The sequence below is a fragment of the Vidua chalybeata genome, chromosome 23 (genome assembly GCF_026979565.1).
Source record: "Vidua chalybeata isolate OUT-0048 chromosome 23, bVidCha1 merged haplotype, whole genome shotgun sequence".
NCBI lineage: Eukaryota > Metazoa > Chordata > Aves > Passeriformes > Viduidae > Vidua > Vidua chalybeata.
Genome location: NC_071552.1, coordinates 222137 through 236200, shown reverse-complemented (window position 1 = coordinate 236200; position 14064 = coordinate 222137). Strand labels below are relative to the sequence as shown.

Sequence of the window (14064 nt, the reverse complement as noted above, 5' to 3'; positions counted from 1 at the left end):
CTCAACAGGAAAGGGGGTTCAATAATAAGGAGCAGAGGAGATTCAAGATCTCCAGATTAGAGCTTGCAACACCCTGAGCAGATCTGAGTGTTGTGTCTGAATGTGGAATTTATTCCTGCTTGCTCCAGCCTTTTTAGTGTGTGCTCAGGGAGCCTCTGCTCTGCAGCACCTGTGGCACAGAGAGCCTGACACTGGGAAAGGCTGGTTTAATGCTGAACTCCTTGGGAACAAGTCAAAAATGGAGCCATTAGGCAGCTTCTGCAACAAATATGGTGAGTCAAGCCCTACTCCCTCACACGGAACAGCCCAGCAATGTCTCTAAGACCAGAAAGGCTTCTGATTTGCTGTATGATATCTCCCAACCTGCTCTGGGTACACCTCAGTGTCCAGTGGCAGACAGTGGTCCAGGAGATGAGGCTTTAATGTGAAGCGTCAATTAAAGCTCAACACCTCTGCCTCCGCTGCTTGTGAGGGTGGGTTGGATGGTGGGCTCCTGCCCTTCTGCCCATCAGCCAGGGGCTTGAAGTGCTGCAGGGAAAAGAACATGCTCATGCAAAGATTTGACTCCCACTGCTCAGAGCACACACATGCACCTGAAGGTATCGGCTCTGCGTGAGTTGTGTGCCCAGCAGCCAGCCCAAGGGGATGCATTCTGCCTTGTGCTGGCCTGTTGAACAACATGGCACCTCAGCCCAAAGCACAGCCTAGCTCCCTGTGTCAGGCAGAGGCACCAGGGAGAGGATCAGCTGAGAACATGTTCTCTGGGGCCCACCACTCCTTTGCACACTCCCATTGCCATCACAAAGCCTAATGTGAAGGGACCAGCTGCACAGTGCTGCTAGCTGGGTGAGCAGCACCTGGGTGGAGCTGCATACCTGCGAGTTCTTGAACTCCAAGAAGAGGGAGAAGAGGACGTGCAGAGGGTGGATCCGGCTCTTGTACACGGGGATGTCCAGAATGGCTGCGGGTGAGATCAGAAGCCTGTGAGGGCACCTGGTCTGCACTGCCTCACACAGAGCATTGTCAGGAGGGGCTGAATTCCCCACTGCCCACCATCACCTGGGGCTCCACGCACCAAAGACTGCAGACCCCTGTAGTACAAGAGCCCACCTCCCACTGAAGCAGCAGGGCATAATCCTGACTGCTTGGGGCTGAGCCTGCAGCTAAAGCTCTCTGGCTTTCAGTGGGAGTGCCAGGCCAGCATCACACGGTGTGAGCAGCACAGCCTCCCCCGCTCACCGCAGATCATGTCGATGTACTCGGCAAGGTCACAGCTCATCTCTGCGCTCGGAAGACCCACCTGCAACAGACAGGGCTGTCAGATCTGCTCCCAGACTGCAGGAGCCTGGGAGCATAGAGAGGCCACTGCGGCAGCAGCTGGGAATTCCAGTGCTGGGCTGCTCCCCAACTTCTGCCAAGGGCAGAGTCGTGAGGAGGAACAAGCCCAAGAGGACTGGGCTGTGGGATGGAGCAGGCACCCAGCTTTCATGGGAGATGGCTTCTAAGACCAAGCGCTGAGCTAACCACTGGTCACCCAAACAATCTACCTTTCCCAGGAGCTCCTCGAATTCTGGTGACCATTCCTGCATCAGGGTCTCGATGTCAGGCATTGGCCTGCCAGGGAAGAGAACAACATCAACTTCAGGGTCAAACACAACCTTCCACTGCCAGCATCAGGGCTCACCTGGAGTAATGGACTGTGGCAGGAGGTTTGCAGCGATGCAGTTCACTAATACTTTCAATCCAGCTCTCAATGGCTTTAGGGTTCTTTTCTGCATTCTCCAAACTCTTCACTTTTATTTGCTGCTAAAAACACAAATATAAACCTGGAAGTGTTTCATGGTGTTTTGGGGCTTTTTGGGAAAGCTGCATTCACTTCTGGTGAACCAGGCCTACTCTCTTTCCCAGCTGCACTTTACTAACGGATTTCTGCAGGCAAAAGGCCAACTAAAACTGGGTATGAACAACCAAAAGGAAATAAAGCATCACCTGAAGTGAACAGACCCAGAGTTCATATCAAGACTTGACTTGATCAAGGCTCAGATCCACTGCAGTTTAAAATTATGGATTAAAGCAAAAGGTCTGGTTTTGCTGCTTTTAAAGTCAACTTCTCAGTTGTAAGAGTAAAAAGCCATGAAATGTGCAGCAAGTGTGACCTCCCTCTCCGTGACTCACTGTGATGTTGTGCTGTTTGGAGTTCTCTGTCAGCCAAAGGGAGAGCACGGTGGGATCTGACTGCTTGGTTGAGGGCTCATCCAGGACCAGCAGGCCAAGGTTGTCAGGTTTGCCATCAGGACGAGGAACCTGCAGGAAAACAGAGCCCTGTTCTCTGTGGAGTCCAGGGCAGGTTTGTACAGAGCCTTCCTGTGGGCTCTCTCAGATGTGCATTCTAGGTACAGTGCTGCCTGGAAAGCACACAGTGTTGGAGACCCAGGCTTTCCCCCAAGTTACCCAAGTGCTGTTTGAGAGGTGACCAAACCACCAGTGTAGTTTATCAGGTCTCTGCCCATCATGTCTGACAGAGCAGGGACAGACCAGACCCCAGGCTGCATGGCCTGGCTGCCTACTTGCTCTGAGGCTGTGTTCTGTTTTGGTTCATGGGGCAGGACGGAGAGAGGAACCTGAAGAAACTGTACCTTTAAGAATGCATCGATGTCTCCAACAGCAGGAATAAAGTCTGGAATAAAAGGCTGCAGCTTGTGCTCAATCTCTATTGTTTTGGGAGTGTACCTGGAAGAAAACACCATCACAGCATAGGTGACTAGAAACTGTGCTGCAATAATTGACACAAAGGAGAGCCAAGAACAGGCTTCCACTCACCTCTTGATGTATTCAAAGAGATCTTTGATTTCAGAAGACACTTGCAGGTAGTCAAAATCTGCTGGATTGAAGTCACTAAAAGAAGGGAGAGAGTAGAGGGAGAAGATGAGCATGTGGCAAGTTCTGTACAACAGAAACCAGGACACAGCTGGGGCAGACAAATGTGGGAAGCTGAAGCACCAGGCAGTAAGTCCTCTCTGGAAAACACTTCTTGCACAGGGAAAGCATTATTGGGCCCCATTTTGGGGCCAAGAAAAGCATCTGAGTGATGGACATCTGTGATCATACAGTCCCACACATGGCTGTCAAAAGGGGGCTAAATGCTCTGCACAAGGGCAGCAATAAGACAGGAATTAGGGGGCCAGCAATAGCTTTGAAGCTGAAAACGATGGAAAAGGAGAATTATGAGGATCTGTGTGATGTATTTGGGATGATCCTTCCCTTTTCTGGACTTCTCTTGCCAGCCCGGCCTGGCTTACACCTTGGATCATTCCAGCTTTGCCTCTCCTGGGAAACAAGCCCGGGACTGGTTCACCAGCTGGAGCAACCACCACCCTGAAGCATCGGGGACGAGGAGGCAGGAGCTGCCTGTCCCAATGCCCAGTGTCTGCTCACCCTCGTGGGACCTGGGGAAACCGGTGGAGCTGTCAGGGCCCGAAAAGCACCGAGCAGCCCCCGCCCCTCTGGCCAGGAGCAGCGCTCACCCCTCCAGCGCGGCCCCGTGCTCCTCCGAGTCCTCCTCCGAGTCGCTCTCCGAGGAATCTTCCTCCGAGTCCTCATCGTCCTCGTCATCATCCTCGCTGAAGGTGGCTGGGCCGGGGAGGTGTGCCGCTGCCTCCTCCTGCACGACAGCCGTGTCTCACGGGCTATCACCGACTCGCACCGGGCCGTACCCCGCCCGCTGCGCTCGTACCTTCCCTCCGCCGCTCCTGCGCTCGGCCGCTCCGACAGACACCCCGGGCCGACGGCAGTCCCGCAGCCGGCCCGCGGCCCCCGCCCGCGGCGAGCGGGCTCCGGGCTCGGCCTCGGGCAGCTCCAGGCTCTCGTCGTACGGCTGGTTCTCCACAGGGCGGGGCTGCACCGAGAGGCAGAGTCAGGGGCGGCGGGGCGGCCCGGCGCCCACATCCACCGCCCGCCGTGTCCTGCCACGCTGTGTCCCGTGCCCCACGTCCGCCCGCGCCCCCGTGTCCCGATGTGTCCCGCCGGGCTCCCGTGTCCCGCTGTGTCCCGCCGCGCCCCCGTGTCCCGCTGTGTCCCGCCGCGCCCCCGTGTCCCGCTGTGTCCCGCCGGGCCCCCGTGTCCCACCTCCGCCCGCCGCGCTTCCCGCCGCGCCGCCGCCGCCGCCGTCGCCATGGCGACCCCGCCCCGCCGCGCCCGGCCCGGCGGCCAGAGCGGCCCGGCCCGGCCGCGCGCGCCCCCTGGCGGCTGGGAGGTGCCGCCGCCCCGCCCCGCCCCGCCGTGACGGCACTTCCGGGTGCGGACGTGGCGCGGCGCCGCCATCTTGCGGGGCCGCCCGGGAACCGGAGTGAGCGGAGGGCCCGAGCGCGGATCCTGCCGCCGCTGCCGCTGCTATGGTAAGGGTAGGACCTGTCCGCCGCGGGCAGCGCAGGGCTCGGCACAACCCCCGGGGCAGCCCCCGGGCTCGCCCCGGCCGCCTGGCCTGTGTGCAGACCGGCGCTGGAGCCCGCGGCCTGGTGGGACGGAGCGCGGCGCTGCCTCCCCGGGTCGGGCCGGGGCCCTTGGGGGCGGCGGGGACGCGGCACTTTTTCTCTGGTGACTCGGAGCCACGGTGCCTCCTCCGCACGTCCTCACGCCTGCTCTAATTGCGTTCGGGGTGTAACCAGGCTGGTGGCGCCCGCCTGCTCCCCCGTGGGATCCTGTGTCTCGGGGCCGGTCCGGCTCCTTTTGTCCATCGCGACGGTGTTTGGGTTAGCACAGACCCGCACACAGCTCCGTCAGAGCTAAACTGTGCCCGAGGTGCGGCAGGGATCAGTGCTGCCACGTTTGAGGGGTTCGGATACTTTCTGTCAGTAACAGCAGTTGCGGATTTAAAAGATTCGAAGCGCGGGACAGAATTATCCTGGCAAAGGGAATTAACATTTGTGAGAGAGAAATATAGGGAGGAAGTCTGGGCAGACTGGGAGATGGAGAAAGTGCGGCTGGTGAGTGCCTTGCTGTCCTGTCGGTGAGATAACGCCGGCGAGCTGCCCGGGAGTCACGGCAAGGCTTCGTTAACCTGGCGGTGCTGTGCGTATGGCGCTGCAGAGAGATGTTACATTTCACAGCGCTCCTGTGTGTAGCTGTAGGCTGGGGCAGCCTGATGGAAAAGTCATGGATAACCCGGAGCGTCCCATAACGCTCCCACGGGTTGTACACCTCTGTCTGTGTGAAATCGGGAATGATCATTTGCCTGACAGAAGCAGGGAAAGCTCTCAGGATTATGTTGAGAGAGAAGGCAAAAGCAGAGATATCTCTGCTCTTGCCATAGTTCATTTCCTGGTCACAGAGAAAGACTTAGGGTCTTGTTTGAGGAGGGGTGTGCAGGTGAGGTGTGGTGGGAGGAGATGCTTTCCGTGGGCACGGGGCGGGAGGCGCTGCTCACGCGCTGTCTCCTCCAGGTGCTGTTGGCAGCCGCTGTGTGCACGAAGGCAGGGAAGGCCATCGTGTCCCGGCAGTTCGTGGAGATGACTCGCACCCGCATCGAGGGGCTGCTGGCGGCATTCCCAAAGCTGATGAACACAGGGAAGCAGCACACATTTGTGGAGACAGAAAGCGTGCGATATGTGTACCAGCCCATGGAGAAGCTCTACATGGTGCTGATTACCACCAAAAACAGCAACATCCTGGAAGACCTGGAAACACTCCGACTCTTCTCTAGAGTGGTAAGGACTCGTCACTCCATGACGTAGCCCAGAGCGATTCTGTTGTGAGGGATCTGTTTCTGAGGTGGTGCAAGAGCACTGTGTGCCTCCGCTTGGTAGGTCTGTGTTCCAGAGCTTCCCTTCCTGACTGGACAGAAAGCTCTGAACTTTTGGTGGTAGTTTTGAACTCCACATAAAAAAAAAAATCATCAGTTGTACCTCACCCGATGAGACCAAAAGGCTGACTGTAATTTAGCGTTAAATGTTCTTTGTACAGTGTGTGGTTGTTACAAGTGCAGCGCTGCTATGCAGGGATCCTGAAGCAGCAAGTTTGTGTCTTCACACAGCCAAAGGATTTTCAGGAAATTCACTGGCCCCAGCATGCAGTTGGGTGCCTTTGAGTTAGTGTTATGAGGAAGTTGAGAGGTTATATATGGATTTTGATGTAGAAAAACTAACAGTGGCACAACTTCAACTTGTTTATTGACAATATAATTGTACGAAGAGTAGTGTAAAGTTGTGCTGGGCTTGAGTCTGGCACAGTTGTGACCCCTGGGATGGTAGAAAGAAAGTGTTTACACAGTACTGTTTGTGGGTACTCCTTTACAATGTTCTCCCCTCCTAGATCCCTGAATATTGTCGAGCTCTGGAAGAGAATGAGATCTCAGAACACTGCTTCGACCTAATCTTTGCCTTTGATGAAATTGTTGCCCTGGGCTACCGTGAGAATGTAAATCTGGCACAAATTCGGACCTTCACTGAGATGGACTCACATGAGGAAAAGGTGTTTCGGGCAGTCAGAGAGGTGAGCAGGGACACCTGCAATCCTGACACAAGGTGCCCTGTCTGAGAAACGCCGCTTTTGCTATACAGAGGTGTTCTTCCACTTTGGCGGGGCCATGCAATTATTTAGCTTTTCTGAGCGCTAAATGCTCATGTCTTGTTTCTTTTTTCTTGACCAGGGGTTTTTGGGCAACTGCACTTAGTTCCTGTGCAGGGCAAGGCTGAGGTTGCAAAGCTCCATCACCTCTTCTCTTTTCCTTCAGACACAGGAACGTGAAGCGAAAGCCGAGATGCGCCGTAAAGCGAAGGAGCTGCAGCAGGCCAGGAGGGATGCAGAGAGACACGGCAAGAAGGCACCAGGGTTCGGGGGCTTCGGCAGCTCGGCCGTGTCCGGGGGCATGACAGCAATGATCACAGAGACCATCATCGAGACCGAGAAGCCCAAAGTGGCACCAGCTCCAGCCAGGTAGGGGGGACAGCAGGTGGCAGATCTTGGAGTCAGTGTTGGCTCAAACTGCGTGCCTGGAGGGTCTAACGTGAGTTCCTCATCTGTGTAAGTGTTGAGGACCATTTGTGCCACATACCACAGTAGTACCCCGTAGTCTCTTTGGATTCTTTGATGAACAGTGGGCTTTCATTTTGTGTGAGAAAAAGAGCTCCCAGCTCCCGGTAATACAGGAACTATATCTGAATCTAAATTATAACTTGGCACCCTACATATAAGATGATCAGTTCCATGCATGTTCTCCCCCAAAAAGGCTACTGAGTTGAATGCTGTGTTGTTGGGATGGTCAAGTTACAGCATTTGAAGATAATGGGAAGGGGGAACCCATTGCTGTCAGCTGACTTGGAGATTATTACACATTTTATTTAGGCCTTCAGGTCCCAGTAAAGCCTTGAAACTTGGTGCTAAAGGGAAGGAGGTGGACAACTTTGTGGACAAGCTGAAATCAGAAGGAGAAAATATCATGACTTCTGTAGGCAAGCGCTCTGCGGAAGCGGCCAAAGTTCTCGCTCCTCCCATTAACGTCGAGAGGTGAGTGCTGCCCTTGCTTTGGAAGCAGTTTCCTCACAGCTCTCCCTGCGTGTGGCCTTGGGAGAGAGCTTCCCTGCTCTTCTTCAGCTTTTTCCTGTATTTTCTTACCTTGTAATTATAACAGCTGGGCAAAATCTGGGAAAGCATGTCAGCAAAAAAGCAGATAGCTAGTTTGGTTAGGCATCCTCTTAACTAAAATGGGCTGTCCATCCATTGTTGAGCTGAGGTTGGGAATTTTCCTGTGCTTTTTTCCCTGCGCCGTTTTCGCTGTTTCCAAGCCTTGTTGCTGCTCAGGACGGAGGCATTCACGGTTCATTTTATACGCAGCCATTGAGAACCTTTTAATGCCCTGAGCTGTGCACTGCAGCCTTCAGAGGGGATTTGAGTGACCAGCTTGTCAAGATGCTGCATCACTGCCATTTAACTGGGCTCCCATCCCTTGCAGACCCATATGCATGGATCCTCCTGCCCCTGAGTTCACTGTCAGAGCAGTATTAGCCCCCACTGTACCAGCCGTGCTGTTGTTTGGGAGCCCCTGCTCAGTACACACAGCCTTTCCTTACTGAGCAGTGATCTCTCTGTTGTCTGGGAGATACCAAGAGTGTAGGACTGGAGCTTTTTCCTCTGTCTGTCTAGCGTGCACATGAAAATAGAGGAGAAAATCTCCTTGACTTGTGGCCGTGACGGAGGGTTGCAGAACATGGAGCTTCATGGCATGATCATGCTGCACATCTCTGACGAAAAGTTTGCACGGATTCGCCTGCATGTAGAAAATGAAGACAAGAGGGGAGTGCAGCTACAGGTAAAGCCTGTTTGGAGTCCCATGCTGTTGAACTTGGTTTTGCTGCTTTCCAGGGGAAAAATAATGGAAATACTCAAGTATGTTGCTCTCCTGTGTTCTCATCTAAGCCTTCTCAGCAAATGCATTGGAAATGGGAGTAGTCAGTGCAGGTATTAGCAGACATGCAGGGCCAGTATGCTCAAGGGATTGAAGTTCATTGGAGAAATGCAATCTTGGTTGCCATCCTACCCTTGGAGCCTTATCTGCCCAGCAGTGCACCTTGGCATGCCAGGTGACCTCACGTGGCCTTCGCAGCAGCCTGGTGTTTTGCTCAGTGCCTGTTGTCTGATGTCAGCTGCAGCTGTGGAGTGGAAATGGGATAACAAATTTCCTGTGCCAAAGGGGAATTAATTTATTCTCTTGGAAGTTGTTTGTTTCTGAGGTTGCTTGTCCTGTCACTGCTGTACCTGGGATACTTGCTGAAGCACTTGATGGCAGTCAGCAGTCGCAGCTCAGAAGGTTCTTGGCAGATTGGTCCTTCCCTTTCTCCCTGCTCATGTGACCTTACGGATCCCTGGAGGTGGTGCTGCTTTGACACACGCTGGCTCGCTCCTTGTTAGGGACTCATCTGTACATCATCACTGCCTGCAAGTCCACTTCCTTCCAGGGCATCCCATGAGTGGGTTGCTAACAGCACTGCCACAGGCAGTGCTTCAGGTGGAAGATGAGACCAAACCCTTTGCTGACTCCTGTCTTTCTATGCAATTTGAACAGGGACTTGCAAAAATCCTCTGCTTCTAAAAAGCTGCTCACACTTGAGGTTGTGAAGAGAATGTTTAAATGGAGTTTGGCCACTGACATATACGTGCATTAAGGTTGCTGAGGGGAGACAGTAGTGTTAAGGTGTCAGGCTGTTTTTCCCAACAGCATTAGATGGATTTTTCTTGAAATGTCTGCTGTAAGCATTCAGGATGGTGTTTGACTTGTAGTTGTTCTGTAGATACCAGCCTCCATCGCTTGAGTATCTGGTGCAGGTGCTTGTAAGAAAGACAAGTGGTGGGGATCCTTCTTGTCAGATTAACATTTTCTGGAAGGAATCCCAGGTTGATAAGCAGTTGTGCTTCAGATGGGCTTCTGAGCCAGGAGGAAACCTAACCTGATGTGTGTTTTGACAAAGCAAGCACTGGAATGTGTAGGCCTGTCCTGGTAGAACCTGCACTATGTATAGTTCTGTCCCTGGGCTTAGACCTACAGTCTGGGCATGTGTCCTTCTTTCAGACTCACCCAAATGTGGACAAGAAGCTCTTCACTACAGAGTCACAGATCGGTTTGAAGAACCCAGAGAAGTCATTCCCTATTAACAGTGATGTGGGCGTGTTGAAGTGGAGGTTGCAGACCACAGAAGAGTCCTTCATTCCATTGACAAGTGAGTGCAAGTCTGGGGGCTTGGGCAGAAGAAGCTGGTGATTGTCCATGAGCTCCTGGTAGCCACCTTGCAGCAGCTGGGCTGCCTGGAGCCTGGCATGTTGTGAGACTTTGGAGATACTATGTGTATCTGTTGGACAGTGCCTGTCCTTGGCAGCGTGTGTTTTGTGTAACACCTCAAGGAAAATAGAGAGCTTTTCTTAAAGTCAGCTTGAGGGTGACTTCACTGGGCATTTTGAAGTGCATCATCTTGTGAAAGCCTATTCCACATGAAAGGCCTGCATGGTTCACATACTGTCTCTGTTTCCTCAGTTAACTGCTGGCCATCAGAGAGTGGGAACAGTTGTGATGTTAACATTGAATATGAGTTGCAAGAGGAGAGCCTAGAGCTGAATGATGTGATCATCACCATCCCCCTGCCGTAAGTCATGCTCCTTATCATGCAGCACTAATGAGTCCCGTCACCTCCTTCCCCTCCCTGTTTTGTGGATCTGGCCAAGCCAGTGGGTGTTAAGAGGCATTTCCTTAGCTCTGTGCAGGGAAGTTACTGTCACTTCTCATTGCCTGCTCTAGGTCTGGTGTTGGTGCCCCAGTGATTGGGGAGATTGATGGTGAGTATCGCCACGACAGCCGGAGAAACCTCCTTGAGTGGTGCCTGCCAGTGATAGATGCCAAAAACAAGAGCGGTAGCCTGGAGTTTAGCATAGCAGGGCAGCCAAACGACTTCTTCCCGGTGCAGGTCTCCTTTGTCTCCAAAAAGAACTATTGCAACATACAGGTATGGTCACTGCTTATGCTCCACAGGTGGGATGTCACCCTTGCCTCAGTTCCCGGCTGGCTGACACTGGCCGTGCTGCAGGGGCACCATGCTGTCCCACTGGCCATGGCTAAAGGGCTGGCATTAACCTGCCTCTGAAACAGCTGGATTCGGGAGTACCAGCAGACAGCACTGGCAGCTGACACTTCGTGGAGTTTGCCTGAAGTTTCAGTTGTGTCTTCAAGTCTCTGAGTAGTCATTAATTCCCCTCGGACTTTGTTGGAAAACCCATCAGCCTTGTAGCCAAAACACTGCTTGGCATACAGCTGTCTGTCTCCACTGAAATGTAGCCAGTGGCTGCTACTTCGCTCCTCAGTGGAGACACAGTTACCACAGAAAATCACTCCCCTGTTTCAGGGTTCCTGGGAACAAAGATCTTTGTTTCAGGGCTGAGCTGTTGTTTTAAGGGCAGCAGGTCGGTTGTGCTCTCATGGCGTTGGGACGCATGGCATTGCTGCAGTAAGGGAGTGATGTTCAATTCTGAGCTAATGTTGCCTGTTGTCTCCACAGGTTACCAAAGTGACCCAGGTAGACGGGAACAGCCCTGTAAGGTTTTCCACTGAAACCACCTTCCTGGTGGACAAGTATGAAATCCTGTAATGCCAGACATGGTGACGCACAATGGAAGAAATTTTTAAATTAAAAAAAACGAGGCCGACGTTTATTCTGAATGTTGGGAACGCCACAGCCCCCTCTGCGAAGATGCGTGGCTCTGTCTGCCATCTACAGTGTTCTGGGGTCACAGACATTTTTTGCAGAGAAGTGACGTGCTCATGGGGGGAAAGGCCACAAATTTCTTTGGCAGATTTTTACCGACTGGCAAAAAAGCAAGATCTCCGCAAAGAGCCTGACTTTGACATGCTTCCCCCGCTCACCCCGAGATGCTCGGAGCTCAGCCCAGAGCCGACCAGACATCGTTCTCTCCTGAAGCATCACGTGCTGTTCCGTTGTTGGTGCTGCCATCTTAATTTCTCCTTGGCCTCTGGTTCTCATGTGTGAGGCCACCAGCTGGTCCTGACCCTGACAAAGCTGACCTTGGCCTCAGAGGTGGGGGGGTCATGGCAGGGGCACGGGGTGGGGAAGAGGGACCTGGGGGTTCAGTCCTTTTGCCCCACACAGTTACTGCTGTTCCTCCAGCTCTGCTGTGCGGCAACAGCCCAGCTCCAGGTGGTCTGGTTCCTGCTGCAGCGGGGAGAGCGTCCAAAGGGGACTGTGTCCTCACTGTCTTCCACAGCTGTTCTCAGGCCAGGCTTTGGAGGAAGTTTAGTTTTGTTAGAACCAGCTGTATATCCTTTGCAAGGCCGTTTTGGTGTCTGGGGAGGCTGAGGGCTTTGCCTGCCTGGGTGAAAGGAGTTGTGGAGCCTGGTTGACTTACTTGGCCTGTCTCAAACCAGTGTTGGTTCAGCACTGGCAGGTGTGGGAGAAAGAAATGCTGGTTTCCAGGTAATGTGGGGGCTGATCCGAGCCATTTCTCCTACTGCTGCCTCACTAGTGTTATTTGCTTCATCTCAGAGACCTGTGCTCCCCTCACACTCATCTCACCTGCATGGCTGGGGCCTGTAATGAGTGTCACCTGCCCCTGGGCACACCTCACCTCTGCAGCCAGAGGACCCGAGTGCAGGTGGAAGGCATCGGCCCTAAAAGTGCATGTACTGTGCTCTGTGAGAGACAGCCAGCCTGTCACGGGCCCCTGGGGTCCTCTGCCAAAGAAGTTTGTGGTCTCTCCTCTGCTGGCAGCACCTGAGAGGAAATCAACCCTGGTCCTGTCCTGAGAGGGCAAGCCCTCTCCCCTAGCAAAGTAGGCAATGAATCCCATTAAGCCAGTCCTGTTCCAGAGCTGCTTGTCTGTATGATTTTTAAAATGGAGTCAAAGTTAGTTCAAGCATCCAAGGAGCTTTTTTTTTTTTTTTTTTTTTTCCTTACATTCATTGGAGGGTGATATTTAAGCCGAGCCGAGGTCCCCACTTTTTGTAACCCTGTATGATCCTGGCCTAGGGAATAGAGCACATTCCAGTGTATACAGAGAAATCTGAGTCTTTAATCAAATAAAGTACTGTTAAAGGAGCTGGCTGGGGGTCGTGAGGTCCTTCCGGAGCCGGGGCCGGTCAGCCCCGGCCACGCGGGGGCGGGACGCGCCGACACCGGTTGGGCGGGGACACGCCGAGGCAGGCGGTGGTGGAGCGGCGGAGCACGGGCAGGGCTGTCGGACGGGCGGAGTGAAGGTGAGCAGCCGCTGGCATGGGGTGGGACACTCCCGCAGTTTGTGCCCCAGGCGACCGCTGCCCTTGGGGAGCCTGTGGGGCCGGGGTCAGCGTGTCCTATAACGCAAGGATTCCCTAGTGCTTCAGAGGCAGCTTTGGGATGTGGTGGGGGCAAGAAAAAGCTCGGCTGCCTTGGCCCGTGTTGGGGCTAGGTGTGGGACATGTTGGGGCTCCCTGCTCCCTGGGGTGCCTTAGGAGGGGTGCAAGGAAGGAGCAGGGGATAGGGAAGTAGGAAAAACACGGTCAGCCATAAAACCAATCGTTGCACAATGCTTTGGTGGTGTGTGGGTGGGCTGGGAGCTGGCTCTGGGTCCAGTGGTCCACGTCAGTGGTGGGTTTGCTGGTGTGGGAGCCCTGAAAGCAGCCAGACAAGGTTCTCCCATCCCCAAATCCTGATGCAGCTCATGGGCAGTCACAGGAGGAGATGGTGCTTGGCCCACGGCCACCACTGCTGTCTCTGACACCTCCTGGGGAGCCTGGGAACAGTACTGGTCTGGCTGGATCCTTCCTGTCCATGCCTGGACCCTGTTTACTCCAGCTTCCTGCCACACTCCTGCCATAGCCCCTTCAGCTGCTGTCAGAAAGCCAGAGGAATCTGGCAATCCCAGAAGGTCCAGCTGTTGTGCTGAAGGGCCACTGTCTCTCCCACTCCTCCAGCTGCCCTGCAAGCCCCCAGCCCCCTCTGAGCGCTAGGCAGAGGCTGCAGAGGCTGCAGGGCCTGCAGAGGCTGTGGTGCCTGGCTGAGCACCACAGGCAGCAGCAAGGCAGCACGGCTGGGTACTTTTTGATAACTCCTCATACATTCGGGTGTTCTGTGGAGTGCCATATGTTGGTACACGTGGGGCAGCAGGGGCAGGGCACCGTGCAGGGGGATGGGAACCACAGTATTGCATGGCAAGGGATCCTTGGTGGCAGCCAGAAAGAGGAGAGTGATCAATGCCTGGTTTGGAAAGGTTAGGTTCACCCACCCCTTTTCCAGCTAACAAAGGGCTGGGTGGTGGGTTCATGCCAGGGGTTGGATTCAAAACCCACCAAACCCATCCTGCATCATGGGCCCCAAGATGTCGTCAGTGGGAGTTGCAGATGCTCCTTGCTGAGCTGAACCTCTGGCCTGCAGGTGAGAAATTGTCATTTTGATATGAGAGCATTTTGAGGAGCAGTTCTCCATTGTGCAGTCTTGTGAGGGGTCTGGAGCTTGTGTCTGTGCTGTGATGTCTGGAGGCATGTGCTGATGCTGGGCTGCAGCAGTGGTTGGGTCTGTCACCGGCCCTTGGAGCTGG

General features: G+C 54.2%; 2 protein-coding genes across 4 annotated transcripts; one reads left to right on the top strand and one right to left on the bottom strand.

The window, feature by feature from the left end:
• Positions 1–191: 191 nt before the first annotated feature.
• Positions 192–4184, bottom strand: IFT46 (intraflagellar transport 46). Of its 3 annotated transcripts, XR_008434645.1 has the most exons (12): positions 4126–4184; positions 3734–3895; positions 3525–3661; positions 2821–2895; positions 2637–2730; positions 2176–2304; positions 1685–1806; positions 1548–1614; positions 1240–1300; positions 876–961; positions 364–528; positions 192–258 (listed from the first exon to the last, which is right to left on the bottom strand). XR_008434645.1 is itself a non-coding variant. In XM_053963226.1 (11 exons), exons 1-11 carry the CDS (start codon positions 4171–4173, stop codon positions 433–435), a joined length of 1077 nt encoding a protein of 358 aa, XP_053819201.1. In that variant the 5' UTR covers positions 4174–4184; the 3' UTR covers positions 192–432. The 3 variants fall into 3 exon arrangements, 2 of the variants coding, with proteins under 2 accessions (XP_053819201.1, XP_053819202.1); XM_053963226.1 differs by having other exon boundaries at positions 192–528; XM_053963227.1 differs by having other exon boundaries at positions 192–528; positions 1685–1803.
• Positions 4185–4303: 119 nt separating this feature from the next.
• Positions 4304–12587, top strand: ARCN1 (archain 1). Its single transcript, XM_053963460.1, has 10 exons — positions 4304–4394; positions 5439–5702; positions 6307–6486; positions 6728–6930; positions 7339–7500; positions 8137–8302; positions 9560–9707; positions 10019–10127; positions 10280–10484; positions 11034–12587. The coding sequence occupies exons 1-10, from the start codon at positions 4392–4394 to the stop codon at positions 11121–11123; spliced, it is 1530 nt and encodes a 509-aa protein (XP_053819435.1). The 5' UTR covers positions 4304–4391; the 3' UTR covers positions 11124–12587.
• Positions 12588–14064: the final 1477 nt, after the last annotated feature.

Excerpts from the sequence above, each read along its gene's own strand:
- ARCN1 (XM_053963460.1), top strand. Across the intron at positions 6,931-7,338 it reads GTGGCACCAGCTCCAGCCAG|GCCTTCAGGTCCCAGTAAAG; the intron begins GTAGGGGGGACA and ends CATTTTATTTAG. Across the intron at positions 7,501-8,136 it reads CCTCCCATTAACGTCGAGAG|CGTGCACATGAAAATAGAGG; the intron begins GTGAGTGCTGCC and ends CTGTCTGTCTAG.
- IFT46 (XM_053963226.1), bottom strand. The coding sequence starts at position 4,173 with ATGGCGACGGCGGCGGCGGCGGCGCGGCGGGAAGCGCGGCGGGCGGAG. Across the intron at positions 962-1,239 it reads GTACATCGACATGATCTGCG|CCATTCTGGACATCCCCGTG; the intron begins GTGAGCGGGGGA and ends TCTCACCCGCAG. Across the intron at positions 529-875 it reads TGGAGTTCAAGAACTCGCAG|CACTTCAAGCCCCTGGCTGA; the intron begins GTATGCAGCTCC and ends TTTTCCCTGCAG.